The sequence below is a fragment of the Pipistrellus kuhlii genome, unplaced genomic scaffold (genome assembly GCF_014108245.1).
Source record: "Pipistrellus kuhlii isolate mPipKuh1 unplaced genomic scaffold, mPipKuh1.p scaffold_m20_p_1, whole genome shotgun sequence".
In the NCBI taxonomy this organism is placed as follows: Eukaryota; Metazoa; Chordata; class Mammalia; order Chiroptera; family Vespertilionidae; genus Pipistrellus; species Pipistrellus kuhlii.
The window spans coordinates 29,722,800-29,743,247 of NW_023425404.1; the positions used below are offsets into that span (position 1 = coordinate 29,722,800).

General features: G+C 36.2%; 1 protein-coding gene across 15 annotated transcripts in view; it reads left to right on the forward strand.

Moving 5' to 3' along the window:
• Window positions 1-20,448, forward strand: part of MAP4K5 (mitogen-activated protein kinase kinase kinase kinase 5) — a 94,124-nt gene that overhangs the window by 68,867 nt on the left and 4,809 nt on the right. For 5 of the 15 annotated variants that reach the window (XR_006741448.1, XR_006741451.1, XR_006741446.1 and 2 more), the window contains 10 exons: window positions 1,025-1,104; window positions 1,434-1,494; window positions 5,626-5,628; window positions 5,721-5,835; window positions 6,719-6,777; window positions 8,379-8,482; window positions 8,969-9,146; window positions 11,454-11,522; window positions 16,253-16,345; window positions 18,491-18,561. Coding sequence is in view for 5 of the 15 variants with exons in the window: in XM_036437329.2 (XP_036293222.1) it covers window positions 1,025-1,104; window positions 1,434-1,494; window positions 5,626-5,628; window positions 5,721-5,835; window positions 6,719-6,777; window positions 8,379-8,482; window positions 8,969-9,146; window positions 11,454-11,522; window positions 16,253-16,345; window positions 18,491-18,561 (833 nt within the window). In the remaining 10 variants the exon portion in view is untranslated. Of the gene's footprint in view, window positions 1-1,024; window positions 1,105-1,433; window positions 1,495-5,625; window positions 5,629-5,720; window positions 5,836-6,718; window positions 6,778-8,378; window positions 8,483-8,968; window positions 9,147-11,453; window positions 11,523-16,252; window positions 16,346-16,718; window positions 16,757-18,490; window positions 18,562-20,448 lie in introns of all 15 variants that reach the window. The other 10 variants (XR_006741450.1, XM_045580938.1, XR_006741449.1 and 7 more) reach the window with 6 other exon arrangements.

Here is a 20,448-nt window from a genome sequence, read left to right on the forward strand (position 1 = left end):
CACGAATTTCATGCATGAGGCCTCTAGTTGATAATAAGTGTGGAGATACATTAAAATTATATAAATATCCTCTTATTCATCAGACTTTTCACCAACTAGATTAGCATCTATTGGAGACAATCCATTTATATCTATTGACACAGTAATTTTCCCTTTCCCATTTATTCAAGTATTTTTACCAATTTGAATGTATGAATTCTTTCATTTATTCAGTGAGGTATGATCTATCACTTTTAATATTTATTGTAGCCCTTAAATTTTCAGAATTTTTTGAGCAATAGGAACTCCTGTCTTCTTTTGTTTGATATGTCCTCATCATTTTTTGAGAACTTCCTTATTTTCTGAAACAGCAAGATTTCTAAACTAATCTTATACTTTCCTTGCCCAGGATTAGAATCTTTGTTTTTAAAGTTGAAAATAGTATTTAGGAACCAGGGTTTGTATACTGGGTATGCTCATGATTTCTGGTGTCACAATGTATAATTTCTATTTAATTTGTAGTTTCCTTGTTCAAAGACTATTTGAGATGTCTGGTAAAAAATATATACCGTAACTAATAATAAAAAAGTTTAAGGTATGAAAATTATTATGTTGAAAAAAGGATGTATAGATAAATCCAAAGAAAAGAATAGGAAAAAGTTAAATAAGGTGGCATGAATTTTATTTTACATATATACATTATTGATTTTACACAGAGAGAAATTGAGAGGGATAGAGTTAGAAACGTTAATGAGAAACATCAACCAGCTGCCTCTTGCACACCTCTTACTGGGGATGTGCCCGCAACCAAGGTATGTGCCCTTGACCGGAATCGAACCCAGGACCTTTCAGTCCGCAGGCCGACGCTCTACCACTGAGCCAAACCGGTTTCGGCAAAGGTGGCATGGATTTTAAAAAAAAATTTTTCTTTGGATGGATGGGTAGCTGTTGACTCTTAGTACCATTAAAAAAATAGAGCCATTATTTTAATGAGTGATTTCAGAAACTGATAGTAAATTCTGATGGTTTATCTCAACTATTTTAGATCAGTACATTATTTTTGGAACTGAAGACGGTATTTACACATTGAATCTCAATGAGCTACATGAGGCAACGATGGAACAGGTAATTAAGGAGTTTTAACTCAAGAGTTGAGTAAATTGAGCAAAAGAAATATCTTAATTTCAAATCAATCTATATAGGCCTCAGTCTTAATTTTTATGATTTGAATATTTAAAGAAGTGAATATTTTTTATTTAAATATTTTATGATTTAAATATTTAGAGAGAGAGAGAAAGGGGGGAAGCTTTTTTCTGTAAGATTTTGGTAAATTACTGAAATGTAGAAAATAGTTATTTTTATACTATTTTAGACTGTTGGAATTTGGAGGTTAAGAGGTAAGAAGATGAAAATTGGAGAGTTTTAACTATCTTCTCTTTTTATTTTTTTTATAGTTATTTCCAAGGAAATGTACTTGGCTCTATGTCATCAATAATACTTTAATGTCATTATCGGGTATGTATATGATGAACGTAATGTAAAAAATAAATCATAAACAAGCAGAGAAATACAATTTTAATATGCATTATTTAAAAACATTATTTGTTATTCTTTGTATAATTTAGTATAGTAACTTTAATGTCTTTTTACCAACTTAGAATGGGAAGAAACTTTGAGAAGGGACCCTATCTTCCGTTAAGGTAGCACTTCCCAAATCTGCCCAGGATCTCAGCATCAGAGGACTATCTGGTGATTGTTACCTGAGGCCATGCCCTTCCACCCATCCATCTCCACTTCACTATTATTCCTGCCTTCTGTTGAAAATTAACAGTTGAAGGGAAAGAATCAGAGGACCTAGCTGCTCTCTTCTCTGTTATCTTGAGCAAGTCTCTCTCAGGCTTAGTTTTTGTAATTGTAAACGAGAATGATGGTAACAATAACAGCTTCAGAGGTGGCTGTGAGGATTGGATGCAATAATATCCAGAGTGCTTGATAAACTGTAAAGACTTCAACAGATGTTTCCTGGTAGAATTCATGTTATTCTGGGCCACATATTATCTTGGACCGATGCTTTGAAGTCTTATAAACAAGTGGGTGCCAGAGCAACCTATTCTAATTTAGTTTTTGTGTTTTTCTTTTTTTGGTTGTTGTTGAGGACAGGTTCATGGGTGGCATTTTAGGCTTTTTAGTTTTTTTCATTCTTACCTACAAAAACCTATTTTCTTTTATATTTAGATTTAATTGGCTATCTAGAGATTTGCTACTTGCTTTTATTTTGATAGAGTACAAGATAATTATTTCTCTCTGTTCCTTAATTTGATCCTAATACTATTAAAATAGCACTCACCCCTTTTTCTGCTTTGAATAATTAAATAATTTTAGTATTTAAAATTCTTTTTGTTTGATACTCTCTTGTACTGTGTATCAGTGGATCAGGTGAGGGTTACATCCCTGCTCTATTTACTGTACTGTCAGATTTATCAGCATAAAGTGTACCTTCCAGCTACTTTTGGTTTAAAGCATCAGTGCTGATACACATTCTTACTTGTTGATAGATAGATCATTATGAACTATGGCCTAATTTAAGAAATGTTGTTTTCATCATTTTAAGTGTGGATGTGTAACTTAAATTCTTCCACTAGCCATCATCTAATTAGAAATTCTTAAGGAGTTTATATATGTAAGCTAATGACAGTATTTACGAAGAGCTTATTATTTGATTGTGCATAAATGGCTTCTAAGAAGATGGGGTCCTCAAAAGAGTATTTAATCTCTTTGATTTAAATTAAGTTTCCCCAAAATTTTATATACTTTTGTTTAACAAAATAATTAATTGATAATGATTATGATGAAAATAAACTTAAACACAATTGTTTCAGTTAATTTACAACCGTGAATTATCCTATTTATTAAAAGGGTAATATGCAAATTAACTGTCACTCCATCACAAAGATGGCAGCACCCATAGCCACAAGATGGTGGTGCTCAGTCCCCTCAGCTCTGCTAGATCTAAACAAGCCCCCCAGTCCTGGGGGGCTGCTGCTGAGAGTGGACAGCATGAGTGGCCTGGCGGAATGCTTGCTTCGTCACCATGGCAACAAGGCAAGCGTCCTTCCCCAGCCACAGAGGGCTTTGGGACAGTGCGTGCACAGAGTGGTCAAGGCTGGATGCTTACTTCGTCGCCATGGTGACGCAAAATGCATCCCACCCCGGCCACAGAGAGCCTCTGAGCAGTGTGTGCACAGAATGGACAGGGCAGGATGCTTGTCTCATCGCTGCGGCAATGAGGCAAACATCCCACCCTGGTCGCAGAGAGCCTCTGGACCGTGGAGAGCCTCTGGGCAGCAGGCACAGAGTGGCCAGGCTCCACAGAAAGCAGCGAACTATGGGGAGTTGATCTAAACAAGCCTTCAGATCTCCCAGATTGGAGAGGACTCCCCTGAGGGAATCCAGATTGGAAAGGGTACAGGTCGGGCTGAGGGACCCACCCTCTGTGTACAAATTTTGTGTCCTGGGCCTCTAGTCTACATATAAGATCACTTTCCTGTAACACTTCTTTTATAACTATTCATGCCTGTTTTTGGAAATAAACTTAAAAGCCATACAGATAAGTCTTATTCTGTCTAATAAAAGAGAAACATGTAAATTAACCGTACCTTGGTTATGCCCACCAGCCAATCAGAGCAAGTATGCAAATTAACCCAACCAAGATGGCAGCAGCCATGGAGCTGGAGTGAGCAGGAAGCTTGAGTTGCCCCCAGTGATGGAGGAAGCAAAGCTTCCTGCTCACCCTGGCAGGCCCTGGCCTCTCCTCAAGGCTACAAAGTTTCAGTTATAGAAAATAAATAAATCCCAGGTACCTGCTTCCAGGAAGTGCTGAAAAAAATACAAAAAGAGGTGCTGGGAGCTTGGGTTGCCAGGGACCTTGGCCAGCCCCTCATCCAGGCTGACCAGGCACCCCAGTGGGGACCCTCAACCTGAAGGTGGTGTGGCCAGCCTGAAAACAGACCTCAGCCCCTCACCCAGCTGGCCACACCCACATGGGATGATGGTCCCTGCTGAGGGACTTGGCCAGCCTGCCAACAGCTATCAGCCTCTTACCCAGGCTGGCCAGGCACCCCAGTGGGAACTCCCACCCTGAAGGTGCTGTGGCCAGCCTGCAAACAGCCCTTAGCCCCTCACTCAGGCTGGCCACACCCCTAGGCCCAATCTCTATAAATGGCAGTCGAACATCTCTTGAGGGGTCCTAGATTGGAGAGGGTGCAAGCTGGGCTGAGGGCCCCCCTCCATGCACGAATTTCATGCACAGGGCCTCTAGTCCTATATAATAAAAGGCTAATATGCAAATTGTCCCCTCAACAAGGAGTTCAACCAGCAGGCAGGCCAGCCAACCACCCATGCCCCCTCCCCTTGGCCAGGCTGGCCCGACCCCACCCATGCATCAATTTATGCACCGGGCCTCTAATATATATACTGAGTGTACAGATTATTATACATTCAGAGATCATCATAATCTGGCTACTCAGTGTATAGAGGTAATGGAGAAAAGAAGGGTGGTGCAATGTTAGGCAGAATGTTTGCATTCTAAAAAACTATAGAGAATTTTGTTGAGGATGAGACTGGCGCACACTCTCTCTCCACACACACATACATATGTACATACAGGGGCAAAACTAGGTTTACCGTTGTTAGTATGAGGAATATAATAATAAATAATTAGTAATAATTAGTAATAATAAGAAATTGCTTTACATACAACTGTAAACCTTTTGCCTCACCCTGTGAATGTATATGTGTGTGTGTATATATATATAATTTTCTAATGCTAAAATGATAAATAAATACTGTTTTATGTTTATATATCACTAGAGGCCCAGTGCATGAATTCGTGCATGGATGGGGTCCAGCCGGCCTGCCCTGATGGGGGCCGATCGGGGCCAGCGGGGGAGGGACTGCTGGAGGTTGGCCAGTCGCCCTCCCCTGATCAATACAGTTGGCCAGCCACAGTGGGCATCATAGTGACCAGTCATTCCAGTCGTTCCAACTTCCCAGTCACTGTCTTTTTATATATATATAGGTACCATGTATAACAAGGAATGAGATGTTTACCATATGCCTCTATGCTTAAGACAGCTATGGTTTTGATTATATGGAAATAATGCTATTACTTCCTATTATTTTTATATAATAATCACTATTATCCTTGTTTAATGGCATATGTTAGTTTGCTTTCCACTTCTTAGTATTTCAATCTGTTAGAAAAATGTCATTCACAGTTTTAATCCAAAATATTTTGATAAATTATTAATAAATAGCTCTATCCCAGAAAATAAGGTAACATAGTTTTATAGAAGTTTCCATGTTATGCTAAAATAATCACATGCACATCATCGTAACTCAATCCATTGTACATAGATGTTCAGCAATGTTGTTTCTATACTGACTTCATTAAGGTTTATGTATATTCTACCCAGGTCACCTACTAGTCAGAATAGTCCTAATTTGTGTATTAAGAAACACAATTGTCTATTTTCTTAAAACTAACTTTACCTGTTATCTTTCAAAATAGTATTAACTGGGTTTTTTGTTTGTTTGTTTGTTTTATATTGATTGGCTTTTTGAACATTTCTGGACTCCTCGTTTTAGAAGGTAATTATGTTTTGTTTTTGTTTTTTGCTTAAAAATTGTATTTTTTCTTCTGTAGATGATTCTAATAAAAATAACATGTTTCTCTTTTATAGGAAAAAGCTTTCAGCTCTATTCACATAATCTTATAGCTTTGTTTGAACAAGCCAAAAAACTAGGATTAGCTGCTCATATTCAAACTCATAGGTTTCCAGACCGCATACTTCCAAGGTACAAAATGTTTTTATTCCAGAAGAGAAAGAAATTGTTTATTTTTAAAATAGCCATTATTCTTTGCCCACTGGAAAACTTTCTTTGTCTTGGTTTTAAAAGATAGTTTACACTAAAGTACATGTCATATAAAATTTGAAAGATCTGTGTTTCCATGAGAATTCCCCTATGGAAGTATTTTTAGTGCATCTTATTTTAAATTTTCATTTACTTTCAATATTTTGTTTTGGTTTTAGGAATATAGCATAGTGGTTAGACAATCATGTATTTTATAAGGTGTTCCCCCTGATGTTTTCACTACCCACCTGGTACCATATGTGCCAGTATCATTGAATAAATTCCCTATGCCGTACTTTACATCCCCATGACTTTTTTTTTTTTTAATGTATTTTATTGATTTTTTACAGAGATGAAGGGAGAGGGATAGAGAGCTAGAAACATCAATGAGAGAGAAACATCGACCAGCTGCCTCTTGCACACCCCCCACCGGGGATGTGTCTGCAACCAATGTACATGCCCTTGACTGGAATGGAACCCGGGACCTTTCAGTCCGCAGACCAATGCTCTACCACTGAGCCAAACCGGTTTCGGCCCCATGACTATTTTGTAACTACCAATTTGAACTTCTTAATTCCTTCACATCTTTTACCAAGTTCCTCACCCCCCAGGTCTCTTCTGGCAACCACCAATCCACCCTATGTCTATGAGTCTGTTTCTATAGAAGTTTTATAATACAGACTCCCAGGCCCTGCCTTAGTCCTATAAAATCATACTTTAGAGTCAGAATCCAAGAAGCTCCTTAATGGTTCTGATGTAACTGATTCACAGACCACTGTTTGGAAGCCATTAAAATAGAGTAATTTATATTGTCTTATGTTTTCAGAAAGTTTGCTTTAACTACAAAGATTCCTGATACAAAAGGCTGCCACAAATGTTGCATAGGTGAGTAAATGCTATTTCTCAAACTGATGGTTAGAAATTTTAACATCTTTAAAATTATCTGAAAAGACTTACAATATCAAATGGGAAGGAAGATAGGCTTTATATTTCTTTTTATAAGGAGTTAAGGGGCCAGTGAGGCACAAGAATGTAGAGTGGGACATGGGATAAAAATGCTTGGAGATAGTAGTCCTTTCTCAGAGCATAGTGTGCCTAGAATTTTCTAACCTTAGTCCCTGGGGGTAGTTCAGTATTTGTGTGCCCTCAATTCATCAACTGTTGCTGGTTTTGTACCTGAACTTTATCTTTGATTTATCCCCATAAAAAAAGTCTAGTGTAAATTTTCTTTGTTCAAAGCTTAGTCTGGCTTCACCCATTATTTCAAATCAGTTAAACATGAAGTGAAAAGGAGTGAAAATTAAGAGAGCTAACAGCTGTACAAGTGTGTATACATTTTTTTTGTTGAGGGGGAGGACACCCTATGACCCAAAATATGTACACATACTTTGCGTAATTATAAAGGCAGTGTTTGTCCTTCAACTGCATTTTCAAACTTCCAGTACCATTTTAGGATGAATTTCCTTATTCAAAGCTTAGTCTGGCTGAAAAGAAACATCAACTGAGATATCAGCTGTTAAAGGGTGTGTGTACATGTTTTTGGGACACCAGTACATTAAGATAGAGCTTATTGCAGATAACTACTTTTATAGTCATTATTGATGAGAGTCAAATTGCAGAGAAGGAAAGACCAATAAGTTTTTGAAGATTTGAGTCAAGGAAGTTACATCTTTAGTAAGATATAAAACAGTTAGTTTCACCTTGTTTTAACTCATCTGTAAACTATACCAAAAATGAAATCATAGATTTCAGTTTCCTCCTAGACTTTGTCTAGATTCTCTTTCAGTCAATTTACTTAAGAAAGCCGCTTTTCAAGGAGACATATGTAAAACTTTAAAGAATTTAAAAAAAGGAAGAAGAAGCAGCTCTTCAGCTTGCATACTAATTTAAGTGTTTTAGTGCATAAAATACTGTTTTGTAAAAAGTTCCTCTGCTTAACAGTGCACTATGTTAAAGATGTTTAGAAATAAATGTATCTAATTTTAAAATAAAGAGGTAATGTCGGGGAGCAATAGGGGGTAAGGACACATATGTAATACCTTAATAAAGAAAAAAATAAAACAAAGAGGTAAGAAACTGAAAAGGAAAGTGTAACACCTCCCCCCCTCAAAAAAAATACATCTTTACTTTTTACTCATTCTTATCACCCTAGTGAACAGAAACAATAATTTTTTTTTATCAGCTGAATAATTTCTTCAAATAGTTCTTCCATCCACAGAAGGCAACATTTTCTTATTTTTCCCCCCCATGTATATTAGCATTGCCTTTATAAAAAAAAAAAAAAAAAAAGATGAGTTAGCTTTTAGGAGAGTCTAGCTTTGAGCTAAACTAATGATTTTTTAAATATTTTTTTTCATTTATAGTTTACATTCAATGTTATTTTGTATTAGATTCAGGTATATAGCATAGTGGTTAGAAAGAAACCAGTTATATGTTCATAGAAAGGTATTCAGTGTTTTAGGTATGTCTGTTTTGTTTCCTTCCAGTCAGAAACCCTTACACAGGACATAAATACCTCTGTGGAGCTTTACAGTCTGGAATTGTTTTACTTCAATGGTATGAGCCAATGCAGAAATTCATGTTGATAAAGGTATATATTACTTTGTTTACATTTTTCTTCTTCAGAAAACACTAGTATGCAACTGAACTTAAATTTTTAAGAATCCATTATCACTATGTAGAATGGGCATGTTTATAGTTATTTATAGCTAGGTCTTTATTTGGGTTAGGAGTTTTTTCTTAAGATTGCCTCTTTTTTTTTTTTTTTTTTTTTTCTTAGCAAAAGCAAAATTTTATTATAGAAAGGATAGCAAAGAGGGGACCCAAGTGGGTTGCTTTTCTTTTTAATTTACGTTAATAAACTTTTAGAAGCATCCCAGCCATGGAGATGAATGTGGTCAATTCTCTAAAACATATTTTATAGATTTTTATGATCCTAATAAGTGATTATTTTTAAAATTACATCAAGAAAATTAAAGGCTTTCCATTGACTTTATTCAGCAATAGTATTGTTTCTAAATTATACTTCTATTCAGAAATTGTTTCTAAATTATACTTCTTTTGTTTATTTTTGCAGCACTTTGATTTTCCTCTGCCAAGTCCTTTGAATGTTTTTGAAATGCTGGTAATACCAGAACAAGAATACCCTATGGTCTGTGTAGCTATTAGCAAAGGCACGGAATCAAATCAGGTAGTTCAGTTTGAGACAATCAATTTGAATTCTGCATCTTCATGGTTTACAGAAATTGGTGCTGGTAAGTGTTTTTATCTTATGTTAAAATATTGATGATTTTGCATATGAAAAAAACCAGAATGATTTCAACCGATGTGGGTTCAGTCAAATAAACACTCAGATCATAGTTTCCCAAGAAGCCTAGAGAATCATGTACATACAGTTTATGATCTCTACCTGCCTGAGGTAATTTGATACAAATTACTTTACCAAGGAAAATTTTAATGATTTAAGTTTTCTAAGATACAGGGGTGGGGAACAGTAGGTTTACAATTATGAGTATGGGAAACACAGAGTTTATTCTTGTTTTATTATGTATTAATTTGTATTTTTTCATACAAACAACTGTGGACCTACTTTTGCCCACCCCTGTACTTTTTCAAATTTACCAGCTTCTCAAGCAAAGAGGTTTACATCTTTTTTTTCCTTATCAGTTTTCCCTCAACACTGCTTAGAATCATTGAGTTCAGGTGCTTTCCATGTGTGGCATCCAGCTTTATCATTCAAATATACGGGGACATATCTCTTGCACTGTCTGAGAATAATTCATTAGCTTAAAGTTTTATCCAACATGTCTCAATGGAATTTCAGAAAAAGTTGGGAAATTTATATTCAAACTTTAAAATTGGAACAAATCAATCAACTTATTTTTAAAACCTACATAAGTAAGTGAAATGAAGGAGTCTTCATTTCAAATGTTCTATCCACTGAGCCAAACCAGCTAGGGCTCTAAGATTTTTTTATTGATTTTTACTCTTATTCTAAGCATATTGTCAGCACCCCATAAATATTTGTTCAATAAATGCATGAACATAGATTTACTGAGAAAAACTATTTTTGGACTATTGCTCAAGTGACCAACCATTTTATCAGTTCTGTCCACCAGAATTCTTCTCTGTGTATGAGCTTTGGAAGGTCCAAAAACATCCAAAAATAATATATAAAACTTTGTATTTACATTTAAATGCGCAGTTTTTAAGGGAGAGGATCCATTGGCTTCCCAAAGAAAATCAGTTAATAATGATTGCGCTAGCCCTAGCTGGTTTGGCACAGTGGATAGAGCATCAACCTGCAGACTGAGGGGTCCTGGGTTAGAATCTGTTCAAGGGCACATGCCCAAGTTGCAAGCTCAATCCCCAATAGGGGGTGTGCAATCAATGCTTCTATTACATCGATGTTTCTGTTTCTTCCTCTCTCTTCCTCTGTGAAATCAATAAAAATATATATTTTTTAAAAAAGAATGACTACACTAAATAATCTAAAATATTTTTCTTTGACTTAGCTGGACTATTCAAGCAATCTGAGTGCCTAAAATGAATTGTTTAATCAAAAATGCCATTATACACACAAACACGCACACACACACGCACACACACACAAATGCCATCACATCTGTCAGTATATATATCAAAAGAAACAACCCTGCAAATATCAGCAAAGTGATGAAAATTATTTCCTGCCAAGAAATTGTTGACAAAAATGTTCATTATATTACTAAGTGTCCTCTTTAATAAGGAATTTTACACACACACACACACACACACACACACACACACACCAGGAAATTTTTTCTTTGATTATGGTTTTAATTTAATTTAATTTTTGTTTTTCTGAATTACTGATTTGTTTTTTATCTCAGGGATGCTGTGATTCACATAACTGATCTTGTTTCCATCTTTCCATTGGTTCCTTTAAAATGGAGAGCAAAATCTAATCATTGTATAGCATGCACCTTACATTTGTATATTTTACCATTTGCTTCATTGTATTTTTGTAACTCACCTTTTTAGAACTAGCTGAAGTGTTAATTAACAGTAATTTTTAGCTTTTCTCAGCTCACTTAGCCTTACTTGGGACTTAATGATTGTTCTCCTAAGTTGACCTATATACATATTTTGAAAAAATAGCATATTATTACAAAATCCAATTTGTGTTAAATTTCAAAGATTAGTTTCAAATCACAGAAAATTATTTTCTAAGTTCTATTTTTTTTTATTGTTTCAAGTATTACATATAGTAGCACATATATCTCCTTCCCCCCCCCCCCTCCATTGACCTTCCCCCAGCCTCCCCTACCCCCTGTCGCATGCCCGCATCCCACCCCCCAGTGTCTTGTGTCCATTGGTTGTCCATTGGCTGACAATATGCTTATATGCATGCATACAAGTCCTTTGGTTGATCTCTTTCCACCTCCCTCCCCAACACTCCCCAGCCTTCCCACTGTAATTTGATAGTCTGTTCGGTGCTTTACTGCCTCTGTATCTATCTTTTTGTTCATCAGGTTGTTAAAGATTGTTATAGAACTAACATTATTTTTTTCCCCTCCAAGGCAACCAACAGTTAGATTCCATTCATGTAACACAGTTGGAAAGAGATACCGTTTTAGTGTGTTTAGATAGTAAGTACTATTTTAAAATTTATTCTGAATGTTCTACTTGATATAACGAGTCTTTTCACTGAAATTATTCTATTATGCTATAATTGAAAATTTTTCACTTTTTTCATCTTAAGTGACCTTATTTTATTGATGAAAATCTAAATTGGCTACAGATATCATAAATAGTAATTAATAGATGTTTGTCATTACTATTCTCTGTGACTTTTTTTTGTTTGGCCTACTTGAAAACATTATATTAGAACAGTTTGCCATAACTTTGGGGTAAAAATCTATATAAAACTATTCTGTATAAAATTCTTGTGTAAAACTATTTTGAGGTTTTTTTTCCATAACTCAATTAATGAAAACTAGAAGGTATGTTCATGAGCCACTTAATGGGAATACCCAGATCTAAAAAATGCATTGTTAGGTGATTCTGTCATTATGGGAACATCTTAAAAGTGCACTTACCCAAACCTCGATGGTACAGCCTCTACACGCCTAGATTATATATGGTATACAGCCTGCTGCTTCTAGTTTACATATATGTACAGTATGAACTTTACAGCATGAGAGTAAATCAAGCACAAGAGAAAACGGTGCATTCAGGAGGCACTCTAAACATTAGATGTGTGTGGCAGCTGCCAACGTAACACATCATGCTATTTTATGGAAAACATTACTTTCTGTAAATAGAAAGCATACACTAAAATAACAGTAAAAAGTGTAGAATAATCTACACTAATAAGAGAGAAATACTATACCCACAAGCCACGCCCACCAGCCAATCAGGAGCAAGTATGCAAATTAACCCAACCAAGATGGCTGCAGCCATAGAGCAAACAGGAAGCTTTGGTTTCCCTAGCAATGGAGGAAGCCAAACTTCCCACCTGCTCTGGTTGGCCCTGGCCTCCACTCAAGGCTACAAAGTATCAATTATAGAAGATAAATAAATCCCAACTAAAATGGCAGCAGCCACTGAGCTGGAGAGAGCAGGAGGCTTGGGCTGCCCATGGCGATGGAGAAAGCCAAGCTTCCTGGCTGGTTCTGGCCTCCTCTCAAGGCTACAAAGTTTCAATTATAGAAAATAAATAAATCACAGATACCAGGACCTCCACTTGGGTCACCAGGGGACATGCCCACCTGCAAACCACCACAGGCCCCTGGCCCAGGCTGCCCCATGCCCCAAGGGAACCCACACCTTGATCCAGGACACCCTTCAAGGCAAACCAGCTGGCCCCCACCCGTGCACCAGTCCTCTATCCCAGTGTTTTTCAACCTTTTTTGGGCAAAGGCACACTTGTTTCATGAAAAAAATCACAAGGCACACCACCATTAGAAAATGTTAAAAAATTTAACTCTGTGCCTATATTGACTATATATAAAGTAATTCTCTTGAATAGGAATCAAATAAACACAAAGAAAGTATTTTATAATTACTTTATTATGAAATATTAAGTAAACAAAATAGTGAAAAATTATAAAATTCTTGTCTTGTCTGCACCTATGGCACACCAGGCAACATCTAGTGTGCCGCGGAACAGCGGTTGAAAAACGCTGCTCTATCCTATCTAATTAAAGAGTAATATCCAAATTGACAGTCACTCTAACAAACAATATGGCTGCCCCCATGTGGACACAAGATGACTGCTACAAGATGGCCAACAGGGGAGGGTAATTGGGAGGGACCAGGCCTGCAAGGGAGGGCAGTTGTGGGTGATCAAGCCTGCAGAGGAGGGCAGTTAGGAGTGACCAGGCTGGGAAAGGAGAGAAGTTGGGGGCAACTGGTGAGGGGACCCAGGCCTGCAGGGAAGGGCAGTTAAGGGCAATCAGGCTGGCAGGGGAGCAGTTAGGTATCAATCAGGCTGACAGGGGAGTGCTTAGGGGGTGATCAATCTGGCAGGCAGAAGTAGTTAGGGGCAATCAGGAAGGCAGATAGGCGAGCAGTTGGGAGCCAGCAGTCTGGATTGTGAGAGGGATCCCAGATTGGAGAGAATGCAGGCTGGGCTGAGGGACACACACACCCTGTGCACAAATTTCATGCACTGAGCCTCTATGTTAAATATAAGCTATAACATAGCCATTTATTATCTTTAGTATTATGTACTATACATAATTATAAATGCTGTACTATTATATGACTGGCAGTGTAGGAGGTTCGTTTACACTTTCATCACCACAAACATATGAGTAATGTGTTGCACTACAATGTTACAAGCCTGCATCTTTAGGAAATTGAAATTTTCAGCTCCATTATAATTTCTAGAACCACCTTCATATATGCAGTCTATTGTTGATCAGATCATCATTATGCAGTGCATACCATGGTCATTTATAGTCATATAACATGACTTTTGGAATCATGTTAGTGAGGGTGTAATGTACATATAGATTTAACACCTTCATTGAGTTGGGTTTTTATTGATTTAGGAAGAGTTATCCTATATAATAAAGAGGTAATATGCAAATTGACTGTCACTCCAACACACAAGATGGCCGCCTCCATGTGGTCAAAGATGGCTGCCCACATGTGGACACAAGATGGCTGGCTGGGGAGGGCAGTTGTGGGAGATCAGGCCAGCAGGGGAAGGCACTTGGGGGTGACTTGGTTGGCAGAGGAGGGCAGTTGGCAGGGAAGGGGAAACAGGCCCGTAGGGAAGGACAGTTGGGGTTGACTGGGCCTGCAGGGGAGGGCAGTTAGGGGGGTCCAGGCCTGCAGGAAAGGGTAGTTGGGCCAACCAGGCCTGCAAGGGAGGGCAGTTAGGGACATCGGACTGGCAGGGGAGCAGTTAAGCATCGATCAGGCTAGCAGGGAAGGGCAGTTAAGGGCAGTTGGGCTGGCAGGGGAGCATTTAGGCATCTGTCAGGCTGGCAGGCAGCGTGGTTAGGGGCAATCAGGCAGGCAGGTGAGTAGTTGGAAGCCAGCAGTCCTGGATTTTGAGAGGGATGTCCGACTTCCCATTTAGGCCTGATCTAACCAGGCAATCGGATGTCCCTTGAGGGGTCCCAGATTGGAGAGTATGCAGGCTAGGCTGAGGGACACCCCCCTACCCCCGTGCACGAACTTTGTGCACCATGTTATTGATAGAAGAGTGTTATAATGTAATCAGAGAAACTTAACAACAGGTATTACTTCAGTTTTGCAAACAAACTTATTTTTATGCAGTGAATCCTGCAAGGTGAAATCCAACCTAAATTTGAAACTATATTTAAAACTTGACAGTATTTGCTATGTTTGATCCATTTTTTTTTTAAATTACTGAATAGGGTTATTTTTTAAATTGTTATACTTCCAAATCTGTCTGTATTTCCATCCTAATTTATTTTCCCTGAAGGCTACTTAGTGGATTTACCTTATATAATCATAAAGATAATCTAATATTATGGATAAGTAACTCAAAACTCAAAAGTATCTCATTTGCCCATCATTTTTAAGTACTTTGGATTCTTTTAATATTGATAAGATTGAAGTATTATTAAATTACATTTAAGTTAACCTGATAAATTTTTAATTAATTTTTTATTATTTATTAAGGTATTACGTGTGTACATATCTCCCCCATGCTCCCCCACCCCACTCCCATACATGCCCTCACCTCCCAGTGTTTTGTGTCCATTGGTTATGCTTATAAGCATGCATAAAAGTCCTTCTATTGATCTCTTATCTCAACCCCTCCCAACCTTCCTGATGTAATTTGACAGTCTGTTTGATGCTTTACTGCCTCTGTATCTATCTTTTTGTTCATCCGTTTATAATGTTCTTTATTATCCATAAATGAGTGAGATCATGTGGTATAGTTGATGAATTATATTTTACCCAAAGAGCTAGAAAGGTCTGTATTGATTAAGCAAATAAACAGATAATCACAATTTGATTTTAATAATGTTGAACCTTTAATGTTAAATCCTTAATACCTTCTGGGACATCCAAGGAAAGTAAATTGTGCTTAGTCTCATTTTGTTGATTTATGTATTTATCAAAAAAAAAAATTTAAGCCTTTGATTAAACCCTCCACTTCCCAGTTATTCAAAGTAAATGGAGAGCTGACTTTCTTGAGATATTTTTTTAAAGAACAATATAAGACTTCAAAAATTAAGCATCAACTATGCAATATGAATCGGTTTTAGTAAACACCAGTTGGAGACAGGCCTGAAATCACAAATTATGTTAGGTAGATAAGAAAGCAATACAGAGAAAGGTGTCTTCCAAGTCAGAACTAAGATGGTTAAAATGAAAAACAAATAGATGAAAGGAAAATAAAATTATGCATATCCCCATCCCAGAGTTTACTTATAAAGAAATTGTTACCCTTAAGAGTACTACTCATTGCCCTTTTGTTATAATAGTGCTCAATACTATTGTATTGAATGACTACAGATATACTTACCATGATCTGTAATTTGTAAGGGGAGAAAATCACTTATCACTTATTTAAAAGTAGCCACTTTTAAAGAAACATTGTACTTTTCTTTAACATTGTACTTTTTAAAAAATTAGAATATAAGTGTTTAATATATACCATCTAAAAAAGAAAAAAATAATAACGGAATTGCCATTTACCAGAGAAGGTACTCTTATAGTTATATTATAAAACATATTAATGACAGTTTCTCACTGGACATGTTTGAATCTAAATAGTTGAATGTCATTAAGAATATTGTTCTATATTCATGTAATATCCATATATCAAGTTAAATTTACTTTAACAGATTTGGATTTCCAGTCTTGACTTGTTTTTTCTTTTTTTAAGAATTTGTAAAAATTGTAAATCTACAAGGAAAACTAAAGTCAAGTAAGAAACTGGCCTCTGAGCTAACTTTTGATTTTTGCATTGAGTCTGTAGGTAAGTCTTTTTTTTTTTTTTTTTTTTTTTTTCTTCAATCTATTAGAATACTTGGTTTTCCCTTCATTCTGTATCTGTGGTTGTCTAGACCAGCAGTGTCTTAGACGTGTCTGTGATATGGAAGTGTTTCCTGTGCTCTTAACTATAGTAGTCATTAACCACACCTCTTAAGTACTTGAAACTGGGTTAGTGCTACATTTTTTTAATTTTAATTGATTTACATTTTAAAGTAAATAGCTACATATGGCTAGTTGCTATTGTATTAGACAAAGCAAGTGTAGACAATAATAAATCTTTTATTGTTGGTTCCTAAATATTTAAAACTTGAAATCATTTTAAAATTTCTGTTTATTGTTCCCTTTATTGCCTCAAGTGAATCATACTTCTCCCAATTATTTCCAAATCATGAAGGTATTTGTGTGATATGATTAATGATATTAGATATGCTATAATTCTTTGTGTCTGATTCTGCTTGGTGTGTGTTGATGGTTATTCCTTTTAAGTCTATTTCTATATAAATAGATACTTTCCCACTTAGAAACTAATGTGCCATTTTAATTTGTTTTATTGTCAGTGAGTGTTTTACTCTATCATACTCATTGGTTTTATGATAAATATTTCTCATTGATTATATGTCAGTAAGTATTTCCCCCTAGGGATGATAGAACTTTTAAAAAAAATAATGTGGCTGGAAACACTGAACTTAGTATGATGTGACTCTACCATAAGTCAAAAATGCTTAAAACAAAGTTGGAAATTTTTATTTTGGCCTTGAAAAACATGTATTTTGTAGTTAAATGTATAAATACCTTAAAAAATATATTTCTCATTATTTAAAAAGGTGTTTAAAAAAAATAGTTTAATGGTTTCCCAACTGGCGTTTTGTCCTGTTACAAAGTATAATCATCCCTCTGTGTAAATATCTTACATAAACATAATTTGCTTATGATTGAAAAATCTTAATTTATTGAAGCAGAAAGCCTAAACTTTCTGTAGATGCCAGGACAAAAGGAATGTTGGAGCTCATTTCTTCCTCACTTCTTTAAGTCCTGGATGTTGCATGCCAGTTTCTAAGCTTTGATATCTTCAATAGAAATCCTGACGGAGATCTTTATAGTTCTTCATTTCAACTGAAACACACTGATACCTCAACTTTTTCATATGTATCAAACTTTTTAGGGAACTTTAATTGTTACACAAAAATGTGTTCCTCATAAGCTACCATCTCTCCCCAGCAGTGAATCTTGGAATAATTACAAGGATCTTCCTGGGTAAAAAGAGTCCCTTTAAATCTTTTAAAAAATAAACTGGTAGCCAAAACCGGTTTGGCTCAGTGGTAGAGCGTCGCCCTGTGGACTGAAAGGTCCCAGGTTCGATTCCGGTCAAGGGCATGTACCTTGGTTGCGGGCACACCCCCAGTAGGGGGTGTGCAAAAGGCAGCTGATTGATGACTCTCTCTTATCGATGTTTTTAACTCTCTATCCCTCTCTCTTCCTCTCTGTAAAAAAAATCAATAAAATATATTTTTAAATAAATAAATAAAATAAACTGGTAACTGGGTTTCATATTCATAACAGTTAGTGAAACGTGTGATTTTTTAGTAAAATTGTTTTATCTTTATTAAAATTATGTTTCCAAGACATTCTTACATTAGCTTTTTATAGAGTTAGTATTCTAATAAAACATACAGTAAGTTTCTATCACTGTCTCCCATCACCTTTACTAGTGTAGGGCATATGTCTAATTTTCCAACAATCTGATACAACTTAGGTTTCTTTGAAAGTTATACCAATGTCTGATCACTATGTTATACAACTGAAACTAATAATATTGTCTGTCAGCTGTAATTGAAAAAAAAAAACCTTTTTAAAAAATAAGTTAGCTCATGTTTAAATGAATGCCTATTTTATATATTTGTGTGTGTGTATATATTTTTTTTAACTTGTATTACCCGACTCAATAAATTATTTGAGTTTAGACATGGCTTAGCCACAAAAATGTTGGGAACGAGTGGTCTAGACAGTGGAATTTTGCACCAAGCATTTGGATAGCCTTACATTATCGTTTATTAAAAACAGTTAAGGAAAATGTATAATGAACTACTTGTGCTGTATTTCAGTTTCACCTCCCCCTAATCTTTTTTAGTGTGCCTTCAAGACAGTGTATTGGCTTTCTGGAAACATGGAATGCAGGGGAAAAGCTTCAAATCAGATGAGGTAAGGTTTCTCAGATTACCTCCAGTGGTTTCCACTAAAGATTTTTAATATTGAAGTGTTCATTTTATACATTTTCTTTCTGAACCTACATTACTATGTTTAGTGCCTTTATTGTTTTTAAGTTGACTTGAGAGAGATAGGAATGGAGAGGGAGAAAGAGAAACATCAAAGTGAGAGAGAAGTACCAATCAGCTACCTCCTGCATACTCACTACTGGGGATCGAACCTGCAACCCAGGCATGTGCCCTGACTGAGAATTGAACTGGCACCCTTTTGGTGCATGGTACAATGCTCAACCAACGGAACCATACCAGCCAGGGGTATGTCTAGTGGTTTTAATACTGTGAACTGGCAGAGCAAAATTGCCAGTATTATTCTCCAGTTCAGTTTTGTATTGTAAAATTCTCAGTGGCCACATTTCAGCCCTTTAATTTGTAATTTTTAAATATGGTTACTAGCATTGTAGTAGTTTTCTAAATTTAGTAAGCCTTTTCCATAATCTAGAAGTGAATAGCTTCTTTTTTAATATTTTATTTAAAATTCTAAATTGATATGTATTAGATCCCAGGACTAAGGAAAATATAAGAACATTAACTCATTTAGAAAATAGTTTTTGATACCAGCTACATGCAGAACACTATTACTATAGCATTGTAAGGCATAGGGAAGTGTAATTATAAATAATTTCAAACTCTGCTAGAATCTGTGTTCCTGCATTGACAAATATTATCCACTTAATGCTCATAATCCAGTGGGGTTAGGTACTATTCATATTCCCATTTTTACAGGCACAGAGGGGTTAAGTAACTTGTCTAGATTACATAGCCTGGATTTGAAGGATCTCCAAAAGTAATAGTTAAGACAATACTAGCAGAGACATTTCCCATTTGTGTGAGTACCTGTATAATTCTTGTATACCATGGTCTCACAAATACCAGTATGTGGGCTTATTTTAAACCTTAAAGTCTTTTTCTTGAATTGCCTATAATTGAGTATTTTCACCACTTATATGAGTGAGGAATTAGAATACTTCTAAGAGAAAATGACATAAATTCGCTATCTTTGAACATGTCAGTTTATCAGTTCAGTGGTTGGCAAACTGACGCTCTGTTGACTAATGAGTTTGCCAACCACTGCTAGACTAACTGTTACCATGTAGTTGGAAGCTGTGAGAAGTAGGCAATTGTGGCATATTGTGTGCAAAGAGGTAAAGGGTAGTATATGACAGTGGTCGGCAATCTCATTAGTCAACAGAGCAGCAAACCTCGGCTCTCGAGCCCCAGTTTGCCGACCGCTGATCTAGTTACTGCCCATGTCACTAATCACTGGTCCCTGCCTCTAACTGAGCCAATAGCTTTGCCTACTGCCATCAGATTAATTGTCCTCAGATGCTGATCTCATTGTACCATTCCTTCAGTTAGCAATCTATGGAAGATACCTGTTGTTCACCACATCAAGTGCAAATTTTATTTCCCTTTTAACTCATCTTGATTACCTCTTTCTTTCTGCTTATGTTCTCACACTTGAATTTGGGCTTTGCTGTAAAATTAATAAAATAATATTCATCCATTCCAGTCCACAATGATTGGAACATTTTTAAACTTAATATATGAAAATTAGCTCCACCTAGTAAATCTTCTAATTTGTTTCCTTATTTAAGTTTATTAATTCTATCTCCTAGCTCTCTACAAATTCATTGATAACACACTATTTTTATAGTTATTTTATATCCATACTCTTGTAGTTTGGGTTCCTCCAAAAGCTGACCTTAACACATTGCAGACCAGTAGTTTTATTGCTAGCTTTACCCAGTGGCCAGATAAGTTTCTATTGAAAGAGTACAAAAAACGTTTTACATAAATGTTAAAGGCACGCTTTAAAATTAAA